The sequence below is a fragment of the Mobula hypostoma genome, chromosome 21 (genome assembly GCF_963921235.1).
Source record: "Mobula hypostoma chromosome 21, sMobHyp1.1, whole genome shotgun sequence".
NCBI lineage: Eukaryota > Metazoa > Chordata > Chondrichthyes > Myliobatiformes > Myliobatidae > Mobula > Mobula hypostoma.
Window position 1 is genome coordinate 58,472,934 of NC_086117.1, and position 14,009 is coordinate 58,486,942.

General features: G+C 46.8%; 1 protein-coding gene across 2 annotated transcripts in view; it reads right to left on the reverse strand.

Moving 5' to 3' along the window:
* si:dkey-112e17.1 (uncharacterized) overlaps positions 1-14,009 on the reverse strand; it is an 89,969-nt gene that overhangs the window by 40,180 nt on the left and 35,780 nt on the right. The window contains exon 2 of one of the 2 annotated variants that reach the window (XM_063073217.1): positions 12,050-12,126. The exons of the other annotated variant lie outside the window; for it this stretch is intronic. Within the exon in view, the coding sequence (XP_062929287.1) occupies positions 12,050-12,126 (77 nt within the window). The remainder of the gene's footprint in view (positions 1-12,049; positions 12,127-14,009) is intronic. 2 annotated transcript variants of the gene reach the window in all.

Below are 14,009 nucleotides of genomic sequence, written 5' to 3' on the forward strand. Positions count from 1 at the left end.
ATGAAATGGTGGAGCAGACTCGATGGGCCAAATGGCCCAATTCTGCTCCTATATTTTATGGTCTTGTACCAGAATCGACTGCGGTTCGGCACCAAGCATAAAACACAGGACAATGCAGTAACTGACAACACAATAGAAACTTATTTACAAGACAATCATGCAAACAGCCAAGAGCAATCAACAATTAGCAGAATGGTCACATGTGCAAATGTCAATAATCAAACTTAAATTAGTCATTCAATTTAATAAAATTAGTCCGCTCCATCTTGGGTAGCAGCTTCTGTCGTGTCCAAGACGTTTTCTAGGATCGGTGCCTTAGGAAGGCGGCATCCATTATTAAAGATCCCCACCACCCAGGACACTCCTTGTTCTCATTGCTACCATCAGGAAGGAGGTACAGAAGCCTGAAGATACACACTCAGCATTTCAGGAACAGCTTCTTCCCCTCTGCCATCCGACTTCTGAATGGGACACTGAACCATGAACACTACCTCACTACTTTTTCATTTTTTGTTTTTTGCATTACTAATTTTAACTTAACTATTTACTGGACATATAATGTAAGCTTTTTTTCTCCATATTTATCACGTACTTCATTGTACTGCTGCCGCAAAGTTAGGAATTTGACAACATATTCCAGTGATATTAAACCTGATTCTGATTAAATAAATGTAAACATAGGAACAGACTCAATAATTATCAGCAGAACAAGGAGAGTAGTCCCATTGTAACCCACGTCAACTTTCTACACTACCCATGACTCCAACCGTTGTGTCATCATGATGCATTTACACCCCCACAGCGCCAATTCACTCCAACTTATGCAGACAGGTAACCTGATCGCTTTCATGAACTGCTCTTAACACACAACAATTTGATGACTAACCCGACTGGTGGGGGTGGGCAGATCGAAAAAACGAATGTCATTACCGTTCCCGAGTTTGTTATTTTCCCCTGTGGTGTGGCAGCTTCAAACCCAGACCTGGTTACAGATCATCGTTATGTGTCGTGTTGTATGACAAGGGCGATCCTGGTCTTTCCTGGCAAATTTTTCTACAGAAATGGTTTGCTACTGCCTTCTTCCGCGTGGCGTCTTTACGTGACGGGTGACCCCGGCCATTATCAATACTCTTCAGAGATTGTCTGTCTGGCATCAGTGGTCACATGACCAGGACTTGTGATCTGCACCAGCTGCTCAAACGACCGTCACCACCTGCCCCCATGGTCACCTGACCCTGATCGGGGGGCTGAGCAGGGGCTACACCTTGCCCAAGGGTGACCTGCAGGCTAGCAGAGGGAAGGAACACCTTAAACCTGCTTTGGTAGAGACATATCCCTACCATGCCACCCACTGGTATAGAGGGATATGGAATTAATGCAGGCAAGTGGGATGAGTAGAGATAAGTGTAATAATCGGCAAAGAATAAAGAACAAAAGCCAACTCCACTCTGGCTAGTAAGCAGGAAAGCAGCAGCCATCAGAGACCCCCACCATCCAGGCCAAGCTCTCTTCTCACTGCTGCCATCAGGAAGAAGGTACAGGAGCCTCAGGACTCACACCACCAGGTTCAGGAACAGTTACTACCCCTCAACCATCAGGCTGTTGAACCAAAGGGGATAACTTCACTCACCTCAACACTGAACTGTTCCCACAACCTACGGACTCACTTTCAAGCACTCATCATCTCATGTCCCAATATTTATTACTCATTTATTTTTATTATTTTGTTTTTTTTTTAAACTATTTCTTTGTATTTACTGTGAATGCCAGCAAGAAAATGAATCTCAGAGAAGTATTTGGTGACATAGGCGCACTCAGATAATAAACTTACTTTGAACTTCGACAGTGGAGTGCCTGAAGTTCCTTGTCTGCCTTTCGAACTGGCCCCCTCACGGAATGATTCTACCCGCACCAAAGCTCTTGCCACCAGTAACGCACACGTAATGAGACCGAGAGAACTGATAAAGCAAGCTGCTCACTCCCTCCATCACCAGTGCTCTCTCAACTGGGTGAAGTGGAACCAGCTGGAGGCCAGAGTTCGGACAGGACCAGCATCCAGTGGCTTGAGGGACACACATAACGTGCTGGTCAGGCAGCATCTATGGAGAGGAATAAACAGTCGACGTTTCAGGCCAAGACCCTTCATCAGGACTGGAAAGGTAGGGCGAAGAAGCCGGGAGAGGGAGGGGGAGGTGAACAAGCTGGCAGGTGATAGGTTCAAGTCAAGGTTCAAAGTTTATTTATTGATTGGCAAACAGTGGGGTAAAGGCCCTTCATGCCACATCGCCCAGCAAACCCCCCCCCCGATTTAATCCTAGCCTAATTATGGGACAATGTACAATGACCAATTAACCTACTAACCAGTACGCCTTTGGAACGTGGGAGCAAACTGGAGCACCCGGAGGAAACCCATGTGGTCACAGAGAAAATGTACAAACTTCTTACAGGCAGCAGCAGGAATTGAACTCGGGTCACTGGTACTGTAAAACGTTGTGCTGACCACTACACTACCGTGTGATGGGAATTGAACCCGGGTCACTGGTACTGTAAAGCGTTGCCCTAACTACTACACTACCGTGCGATGGGAATTGAACCCGGGTCACTGGTACTGTAAAACGTTGTGCTAACCACTACACTATCATGCCATTATCAAAGTATGCATCCAGTTTACAACCCTGAGATTCATCTTCTTCACAGTCACAAAACAAAGAAATGCCAAGGAACCCTGTTCAATGAAAACTTCCAACACCCAATATGCAAACAAAAAGAACAAATTGCACAAATGGTTAAAAAAACGAGTGAAAAACACAGAATATAAAACATCAAACCAGAGTCGTTGAAACAGTCTAGGAATGGTCAGTTCAGTTTAGCGCCGTGTCGTTCATTGACTGCCGGCCGCAGGGTCAGTCTGTCCTGATCAAAATCACACAAAGGGTGAGACCAAGTGAGGGGAAAATCTCCCTCTGGTGTCCCTCCTCCTCCTCTTTCTGCCATGGTTCAGATTCCTTCTACTTCAGTCCTTTATCTCTTCCACCTATCACCTCCCAGCTTCCTACTTCATCACATCCTCCCCCCTCACCTACCAGCTTGCTGTCCTCCCCCTCCCAGTCCACCTTCTTATTCTGGCTGCTTCCCCTTCCTGTCCAGAACTGAAGGAGGGTCTCGGCTTGACACGTCGATCGCTTGTTCCTCTTCATAGACGCTACCTGACTTGCTGAGTTCCTCCACCATTTTGGGTGCATTGCCCTGGATTTCCAGCATCTGCAGAACCTCTCTTGTTTGAGTCCAGTGGCTTGTGTGTAACACAAGTCGGGGAGGACCCTCCTAACAGCTAGAGAAGAAAACCCCTCGGTTCCCGCTTTGTTGGGTGTAAATATGCTCACAGCCACAGGAGCATTCATGTCGTGACTGTGATACCACACCTTGATTTATTTTTATTTTTGAGATACAGTGCAGAGTAGCCCCTCTGGGGCTTGAGAACACACAAACTCCTTACTGACACTGATGGGAATTGAACCCGGATGGTTGGTACTGCAAAGCGTTGTGCTAACCACTACACGACCATAGTCATAGTCATACTTTATTGATCCTGGGGGAAATTGGTTTTCGTTACAGTTGCATTATAAATAATTAAATAGTAATATGTAAATTATGTCAGGAAATAAATCCAGGACCAGCCCATTGGCTCAGGGTGTCTGACCCTCCAAGGGAGGAGTTGTAAAGTTTGATGGCCACAGGCAGGAATGACTTCCTATGACGCTCTGTGTTGCATCTCGGTGGAGTGAGTCTCTGGCTGAATGTACTCCTGTGCCCACCCAGTACATTATGTAGTGGATGGGAAACATTGTCCAAGATGGCATGCAACTTGGACAGCATCCTCTTTTCAGACACCACCGTCAGAGAGTCCAGTTCCATCCCCACAACATCAGTGGCCTTACGAATGAGTTTGTTGATTCTGTTGGTGTCTGCTACCCTCAGCCTGCTGCCCCAGCACACAACAGCAAACATGATCGCACTGGCCACCACAGACTCGTAGAACATCCTCAGCATCGTCCGGCAGATGTTAAAGGACCTCAGTCTCCTCAGGAAATAGAGACGGCTCTGACCCTTCTTGTAGACAGCCTCAGTGTTCTTTGACCAGTCCAGTTTATTGTCAATTCGTATCCCCAGGTATTTGTAATCCTCCACCATGTCCACACTGACCCCCTGGATGGTAACGGGTCACCGGTACCTTAGCTCTCCTCAGGTCTACCACCAGCTCCTTAGTCTTTTTCACATTAAGCTGCAGATGCTGCAGATAATTCTGTTCACACCATGTGACAAAGTTTCCTACCGTAGCCCTGTACTCAGCCTCATCTCCCTTGCTGATGCATCTAACTATGGCAGAGTCATCCGAAAACTTCTGAAGATGACAAGACTCTGTGCAGTAGTTGAAGTCCCAGGTGTAAATGGTGAAGAGAAAGGGAGACAAGACAGTCCCCTGTAGAGCCCCAGTGCTACTGATCACTCTGTCGGACACACAGTGTTGCAAGCACACGTACTGTGGTCTGCCAGTCAGGTAATCAAGAATCCATGACACCAGGAAAGCATCCACCTGCATCGCTGCAGCTTCTCCCCCAGCAGAGCAGGGCGGATGGTGTTGAATGCACTGGAGAAGTCAAAAAACATGATCTTCACAGTGCTCGCTGGCTTGTCCAGGTGAGCGTAGACACGGTTCAGCAGGTAGACGATGGCATCCTCAACTCCTAGTCGGGGCTGGTAGGTGAACTGGAGGGGATCCAAGTGTGGCCTAACCATAGGCCAGAGCAGCTCCAGAACAAGTCTCTCCAGGGTCTTCATGATGTGGGAGGTCAATGTCACCGGTCTGTAGTCATTGAGGCCGCTGGGGCGTGGCATCTTCGGCACAGGGACGAGGCAGGACGTCTTCCACAGCACAGGAACTCTCCGGAGCCTCAGGCTCAGGTTGAAGACATGGCGAAGTACTTCACATAGCTGAGGGGCACAGGCTTTGAGCACCCTGGTACTGACACCATCTGGTCCTGCAGCCTTGCTTGGGTTGAGACGTTTCAGCTGTCTTCTCACCTGTTCAGCCGTGAAGCCCACCGTGGTGGTTTCGTGTGGGGGAGGGGTATAGTCATGAAAGCAGGGTGGGGGACTGTGAGGAGGGGTAGGAGGGTAGAGTGGATATGTGTAGGTTGGGGGCTGACAACTGATGACTCATGTGGGGGATGGGCAGGGGCCACAATGTCAAATCTGTTAAAGAACAGGTTAAGTTCGTTGGCCCTGTCCACACTGCCCTCAGCTCCTCTGTTGCTAGTTTGCCGGAACCCAGTGATGGTCCTCATCCCACTCCAGACCTCTCTCATGTTGTTCCGCTGGAGTTTCCACTCAAGCTTCCTCCTATACCTGTCTTTAGCCTCCCTGATCCTGGCTTTCAGGTCCCTCTGTATTGCCCTCAGCTCCTCCCTATTTCCATCTCTAAACGCCTTCTTTTTAGTGTTCAGGATGCCCTTAATGTCCTTTGTCCCCATGGCTTGTTATTTGAATAACAAAGGACAGTTCTTGTCGGAACATTGCAGTCCACACAGAAGTTGATGTAATCAGTGATGCACTCTGTGAGCCCATCAATATCCTCTCCATGTGGCTCACAGAGTGCCTGCCAGTCTGTCACCTCAAAACAACCCTGGAGCGCCTCATAAGCCTCCTCCCACCATTTCCTCACTGTCCTCGAGGTTGCAGGTTTACTCTTCACCAGAGGCACGTAGCAGGGTTTTAGATGCACCAGGTTGTGATCTGACCTTCCCCGTGGGGGGAGGGGAGAGGAGCTGTATGCATCCTTAACATTAGCGTACATCAAATCCAGAGTCCTCTCCCCTCTGGTTGTACAGCTCACATACTGCGTGAAGTTGGGCAGTGTTCTAGCCATGATAACATGGTTGAAGTCACCCGAGATGGTAATGAGGGCATTCGGGTGCTGGGTTTGTAATCTGGCTATGGCGGTGTAGATAATGTTACACACTGACGTCGGGTTGGCAGAAGGAGGGATGTACACAACAACCACAATTGCATGTGAGATTTCCCTTGGCGAATAATATGGCCGGAGACCAACAGCAAAAAGTTCAGTATCCGGGCTACAAACACGTTCCTTGATCGTACTATGACCAGGATTGCACCATCTGTTGTTTACCAGAACAGCAAGCCCCCCTCCTTTACGCTTACCGCTCTCAGTGCAATTCCGGTCAGCCCGAACGGTCTGGAAGCCCTCTATGGAAACGTTTTGATCGGGTATGTCCTCGTGCAGCCACGTTTCAGTAAAACACATAACATTGCACTCCCAAAATGTTCTCTGACTCCTGACATGCACTGTCAACTCGTCTATTTTATTACCCAGCGATCTCACATTGCCCATAATGAGAGAGGGGAGACACGGCTTATAACTTCTCTTCTCCATAAGCCTCTGTTGTCTCCACCCGGTCCTCTTCCCTCGCCTTTTTGATCCCCCTCTGCACCCTCTGTGTGTTTTCCTCCAGATTTCAGCAGGGGTGTCCGCCACTCTGTTCGCTAAACCGGCGGGCATGAGCGCAGTCAGCTGGTCCCTGGAATAAACAATGCGACCATACTGCTGCCCCTGCCCCGCTAATAAGACGTGTCTGAATGTAACCATTTCCAGCACTAAAAACCCAAATAAAACTCTCTCCACCAGCACGTTAGAGAGGGTGCAGCTTCAACGTGTTACCATGAAAAAAAATACAATAAATAACCTAAGTTAAAAAAGTTTAAAAAGTAAGAAAAGTAAGAAAACTAGATGGAGCGACTGTAACAGGCTGCATGCACGACTGGCGCATGCGCACTAATGCCACCCTTCATGCACGGCCAGTAACCTGGGCAATGCTCTGTTACCACACAGGCAAAGGTATAAACTCACACAAACCTGCAAGACAAACCATTTTGAAACTACTGACATTTCACCACACAAAAAAAAAGTTATTTTAAAAATGTCACCGTACTTAAGGAGTTTACGACTACCAGATGTGACAGATGTGGTGGGAAACCTACAAGACCAAAACTCAGCATGTCAACTTTCATCTGCACTCTTAAAGCACGCCAGAGTTCCTTCAAAGTCTCCTTCTAAATTAAACCATTTGTCGCCACATTAAAACGGCTGACTTCAACGAGAAATTCATGTGCTCTCTGATCTTGCCGAGATAATAATCAGCCCTGGCGATCCTACATTTCGAAAACAAGCTGAGCAAATAGAAATCAGTTCGGTCTGTTTCTCATCTGCGAGCAGCAGAGGCCTTGAAAAACATTCCACTGTTTCTGAAACAGTGTGTCCTCTGTCGGCACTCAGCCAAACCAGAGTGAGCACAAGTCCTGGGTGGTCTACCTGCGCCAGACCTGTCCAACACGTCAAGTGTGGAGGGACATCACCTCCAATCAGTGACAGTAACCAGTTAACTGCTTCACCAAGCCAACAAACAGGCAGAGTCACACCAGGGTTAATGAGATCGGGTTTTTTTTCCCTTGAACATTAGGAGGAAAAGGCGGCAGCCCATTATCCTTAGGGAAAGGGGAAGTGGGATTCACCCAAATTAAAGTTAGTATGATAACATAGCAGCTGACACTTTACAGTATCAGTGACCCGGGTTCGATTCCCGCCACTGTCTGTTAAGAATTTGTACGTGTTCAGCATGACCCCATGGGTTTCCTCCTGGTGTTCCAGTTCCAAAGATACACGGGCTAGGGTTAATAAGTTGTGGGCACACTATGTTGGTGACAGAAGCTTGCCCCCAGCACTGCGCTGGTCGTTGATGTATATGATGCATTTTCAATATACATGCACCAAATAAAGCTAATTTCTTTAAACAGCGCTTTTTTTAAAAAAACTGAGATGCACACAGTAATCCAGATGATGTATCTGGAGAGACAGAGGGGTTTAGGGAGAATTCCAGAGCTCAGGAAGTGAAGAATGGCTGTCAAAAGCAGGGCACGATAAACCATGGATACAAAAGGGACCAGAAGTGGTGATGCAGAGATGAGGTGTGTGGGGAGGGGCAGCGTTCCTGTGCAGGGGTCGTGGAGGGGTTTGAAAATAAGGTTGCAAATTTTAAAAACCAAGCTGCTACCTGGTGTAAAGGAAAACTACTCTGTGCCTCACCATTAGGGGCATCTCTCAGAAGACCACCCATCCAAAGAGATTGAAGTCTGATGGCCATTCCCTCTTCCCGTTACTATCATAGGCAGGAGGTAGAGAGTCCTTTGGTCCCACACAACCAGTTATTACTCTTCAAAGATCAGGCTCCTGAATCACACCTCAACACTGAACTGACTATCACCCTGTGGACTCATTTTCAAGGACTCCACAATTCATGCTCTCAGAATTAATTTTATTTTCACAGTTTGTCCTCTTTTGCAGACTGGTTGTTTGTCAGTCCTTGTTAACGTCTAGTTCTTCATGAATTCTATTGTATTTCTTTTTTCCCTGTAAATGCCTGCAAGCAAATGAATTTCATGGTTGTACATGGTAATACATATGTACACTGATAACAAATTAATTTTTTTAATTTAGATACAACACAGTTATAGGCCATTCCAGTTCAATTAGCTTATTAACCAGTACGTCTTTGGACTGTGGGAGGAAATCAAAGCACCCGGAGGAAATCTACACGGACACAGGGAGAATGTTCAAACTCCTTACAGGCAGTAGCGGGAATTGAACCCTGGTTACTGTTGCTGTAATAGTGGTGTGTTAACCACTATGCTACTGGGTCTCCTATTTACTTTGAACTTGAACTTTGAAACAATCCTCCTCAAAATCCAGGACCTCGAGGTGTAGCTGTGGCCACTCTCCTCCGGACACCGATGGGCTCCACTGAAAAGTTCTGGCCACCCTGGGATGGGGTCTGAGCAACTATAGCTTCTCTTAACTCGATATCCATGAGCCAGGAGTCATGTTATCCCACACAAACACCCACAGGGAACAAATTCACATCTTAGACCTTTCCTTTCCCTCCTCCACACTGGACTGCAGGAACATAGCGGTATATACATTCAAAATTCAGCGTTCAAAGTAAACCATTATCAAAGTACGAGAGTCACTTTTTTATGGGCATACTCAATAAGACCATAAGATATAGGAGCAGAATTAGGCCATTTGGCCCATCGAGTCTGCTCTGCCATTTCATCAAGGCTGATCCATTTTCCTCTTGGCCCCAATCTCCTGCCTTCTCCCCGTATCCCTTCATGCCCTGGCTAATCGAGAATATATCAACCTGCGTTAAATACACCAAATGACTTGGCCTCCACAACCATCTGTGGCAACGAATTCCACAGACTCACCACCTATTGGCTTAAGAAATTCCTCATCTCTGTTCTAAATGGATGTCCCTCTTTTCTGAGGGGGTGTCCTCTGGTCTTTAACTCCACCAATTATGAAATAACTGTTACTCCGGATCCAATGCAACACATACACATACATGCGCACACGCACGCACACACACCCCCACCCACCAAGATGGTTGGTATCCATCTGTCTCGAAGGACAATGGGTGATGATGATCATCACAAGTCTGGGTGGAAGGTATTAGAACATAGAATAGTACAGGACAGTACAGGCCCTTCAGCCCACAATGTTGTGCCAACCCTCAAACCCTGCCTCCCATATAAGCCCCCACCTTAAATTCCTCCATATACCTGTCCAGTAGTCTCTTAAACTTCACTAGTGTATCTGCCTCCACCACTGACTCAGACAGTGCATTCCACACACCAACCACTCTCTGAGTAAAAAACATTCCTCTAATATCCCCCTTGAACTTCCCACCCCTTAGCTTAAAGCCATGTCCTCTTGTATTGAGCAGTGGTGCCCTGGGGAAGAGGCGCTGGCTGTCCACTCTAGCTATTCCTCTTATTATCTTGTACACCTCTGTCATGTCTCCTCTCATCCTCCTTCTCTCCAGAGAGTAAAGCCCTAGCTCCCTTAATCTCAGATCATAATGTATACTCTCTAAACCAGGCAGCATCCTGGTAAATCTCCTCTGTACCCTTTCCAATGCTTCCACATCCTTTCTATAGTGAGGTGACCAGAACTGGACACAGTACTCCAAGTGTGGCCTAACCAGAGTTTTACAGAGCTGCATCATTACATCACCACTCTTAAACTCTATCCCTCAACTTATGAAAGCTAACACCCATAAGCTTTCTTAACTTCCCTATCCACCTGTGAGTCAGTATGGAAATCCTGAGATGCCCAGTCATTAAGATCCCCCTCTCGTCTTCACCAGTGTAGTCCAAAGGAAAGTTTATGAAGCAATATGTTTGGCACCAGCTTGGCTGCAGGAACTGCCGGAAGGATGTTCAATAATGTCCAACCACCTTAAGGGGCTCCACTTCAGATTTGCTGACTGGGTTTATTCCCAGAGCCTTTGTTGCTCCCGAGGCTGCCCACAGGGCAGTGAAGGAAATTACCCATAGCTGGGGATCTGATTCACAAGCACCAGGGCATGTCCACACACCGGTGGGTCTGCGTGCGGTGTGCCGGGGCCCGACCTCCTGCCATCCTCTATAGTTCAGCCTGAGTCCAAGAGGAATTCACTTTCCATGTGTCACCAGCAAGGAGACACTTCACGAGGCTCTGTTGGAGAGGCTATGTATTGGCAGGGAGAGATTTACACATTCAGCTCTCCCTTTCACAACACTGCGAGCCAGCGGTGGAAGCTGAAAGTGAGAGTGACAAGCAATACCCACTACACTACTACACTAGACGCATCACAACAACAATTTTAAGATAAAGAGCACATATATAATATAAAAACACAATAAATACAGGAGTCTACAAAGATCTTAGGCAACACACACAAAATGTTGGATGAACAGCAGGCCAGGCAGCATCTATGGGAAAAAGTACATTTGACATTTCAGGCTGAAATCCTTCTGCAGGACTGGAAATGAGTTTCAGCCTGAAACATCGACTGTACTTTTTCCCATAGATGCTGCCTGGCCTGCTGAGTTCCTCTAGCATTGTGTGTGTGTTGCTCGGGCTTCCAGCATCTGCAGATTTTCTCGTTTAAGGTCTTAGGCACTATACGTTGAGGTTCAAGTTGCATGTGTTCCAGGGTGCTGGTTACTCTTTTTTTTACCCCGTTTTTGAGCAGTTTGATCAAGACAATCGTTTCTGTGAGGAATGGTTCTTCAGCCTGCAGTGGCCCAGCAACACCACACTGAACTGAACACTACTGGTCTCTTGTTCTGGTGTTTGATTTTAGAGTCATAGTGTCACAGAGAAGTACAGCACAGAACCAGCACCTTCGGCCCATCTACTCTGTGCTGAGCCATTTAAACTGCCCAACCCCATTGACCTGCTCTCCACACCCCTCCCATCCATGTACCTTTCCTTAAACACTGAGATCCAGCTTGCACGTACTACCTTCCACCAGCCAGTCCACACTCTCCCGGCCCTGACCAAAAACAAATTCCCCTCATGTTCTCATTGCGCTTTTAACCTTTCACCCTTAACCCATGACCACAAATTGTGGTCTCACAAAACCTCAATGGAAAAATCCTGCTTGTATTTACCCTACCTATACCCCTCAATTTTATATACCTCTATCAAATCCCCTCTCTATCTTCTATGTTCCAAGGAATAAAGCCCTAACCTATTTAATCTTTCCATATAACTCGAGTGCTCCAGACCCAGCAACAACCTTGTAAACTTTCTCCGTACCCTTTCAACCTTATTTACATCTTTCCTGTAGGTAAATCTGCACACAATATCCAAATTAGGCCTCACCAACGACTTATAAACTTCAACTAACATCCGATCTCCTGTACTCAACACTTTGACATATGAAGGCCAATATGCCAAAAGCTTTCTTTCCAACCCTGTCTACCTGTGATGCCACTTTCAATGAAATATGGACCTGTATTCCAGATCCCTTTATTCTACCACACTCCTCAGTACCCTTCTGTTCACCGTGTAAGGCCTACCCTGGTTGGTCCTACCAAAGTGCAACACCTCACACTTGTCTGCATGTTCTATGTACAGTCCACTCACTTTTTGCTTGTTTTTTCGCACGTTGGGGTGTTTAATGTTTTCTTCAACACGCTCCATGGTGTTTCTTTGTTTTGTGGCTACCTGTGGAAGGATGAGTCTCAAGAGTTGTATTCTGTATACATACTTTGATAATAAATGTACTTTGAATCTTTGACTATATATAGCTAGGTTGCCTAAGACTTTTGCACAGTACTGTAGTCATTTTATGTATTGCACTGTATTGCTGCCACGAAAAAAACAATACATTTCACGACATGTGTGAGTGATGATAAACCTGATTCTGATATGAGTCTCTATTGTGGACTGAGAGTGGGAAGGGGACAGGGAGAGGGGAATCATGGTTGGGAAAAGAGGAAGGGAGTGGGAAGCACCAGAGAGACATTCTGTAATGATCAATAAACGACGAAGGGTATGGGACAGGTGGCAGAGGAGTGCCAGGGTGCAGGTAGGTTGGCAGGGGTGCAGACACACCCAGCCCTGAGAAACTAGGCAAGGTCATTTGACTGTAAACAACTGGATGTCTGATGTCACTGGGTGGCTTTTGGTCCAGTTTGGAAATCCGGCTTTCAATCAACAGGTAATGATATGAAGTCACGCATAGACCAGACTGGGCCAGGAGAGCAAGTCATCTTCCGTAAAGGACATCAGGAGCCAGGTGGATGTGTCTGTGTAAAAAACTCAACCAATTGAAAAAGTTTCTGCAACTGCTCTTTTGGGATTAAGCCCATTATGGAGCTTTTTGACCAGATCTCTGCGTTACTAGTCTAATAGTTTATTACTACGTAACTATGCCCTCAATTGATAAATTAAATTGGTACATTGATTTTATTATTATTACACATAGGTACTGTGATAATAATATGGGTGGTGAGGTGGAGGCACATCTCTACCAAAGGAGGTGTGAGCCACTCTTTCCCTCCGCTAGCCTGCCGGTCACCCTGGGGCAAGGTGTAGCACCTGCTTAGCCCCCCCCACCCACCCCGATCAGGGTCAGGTGACCATGGGAGCAGGTGGTGACAGTCGTTTGAGCAGCTGGTGCAGATCACAAGTCCTGGTCATGTGACCACTGACACCAGGCGGACAATCTCTGAAGAGTATTGATAATGGCTGGGGTCACCCGTCTTGGAAGACACTGCCCAGAAGGCGGCAACGGCAAATCACTTCTGTAGAAGAAAATTTGACCAAGAACAATCATAGCCAAGGAAAGACCAGATCGCCCCTGTCACATGACACGTAACGAAAGAGTGAACATAGGTACTGTGAAAGAGTTTGCTTTGCATGCCATCCATACCGATTAACTCCACAACTGTGCATTGAGGCAATACCACAGAAGGCTACAAATATATGCAGAATAACGTACAGAGGAAGTGCAGTGCAGGCAAACAATAGGTGCAAGGACCATAACCAAGTAGATTGTGAGGTCAACAGCTTCACCTCCAAGCTACACTCAGAACTCGGTGGCTATACGGTGCTCTTTGATGCTTGAAGGCCTCAAGTACGAGAAAGTCAAAAACTCCAGTTCTTGAAGTTACAGTTGGCATTAAGTTCAAGTCCAGTACAAGCTGAACCGACTGGGTAACAGGAGTTTTCTTTCCTCCATTGAATCTAAACATATTAAACAAGATTCAGCTGTGGCATCCGACATGTATTGGGTGTACTGACGAGATATATGGCACAATCTATTTGTATTTTATTTTATTGGAGTGGGAGGAGCTAAAGATGGTACCAGAAGTCTTTGTGGACCTGGGAGACTTCTTCCAGTTGGTCCGCGAAATGGTTTAATTTATTCTCTTCTCAAGTCTGTTTTTGTTTCTTTTTAAGATGGTTGGGGTCCTGTTGGAGTCCAAGATCTACAGCTGTAGCTCCAACTACGGTTCTTCGCAGACAGTGGGTTCCCGCTCTCAGAGTGGCCTGGCGTCTCCGTATCTCCAGGTGCAGCCTGGAAATCCTGCGCCTTCGG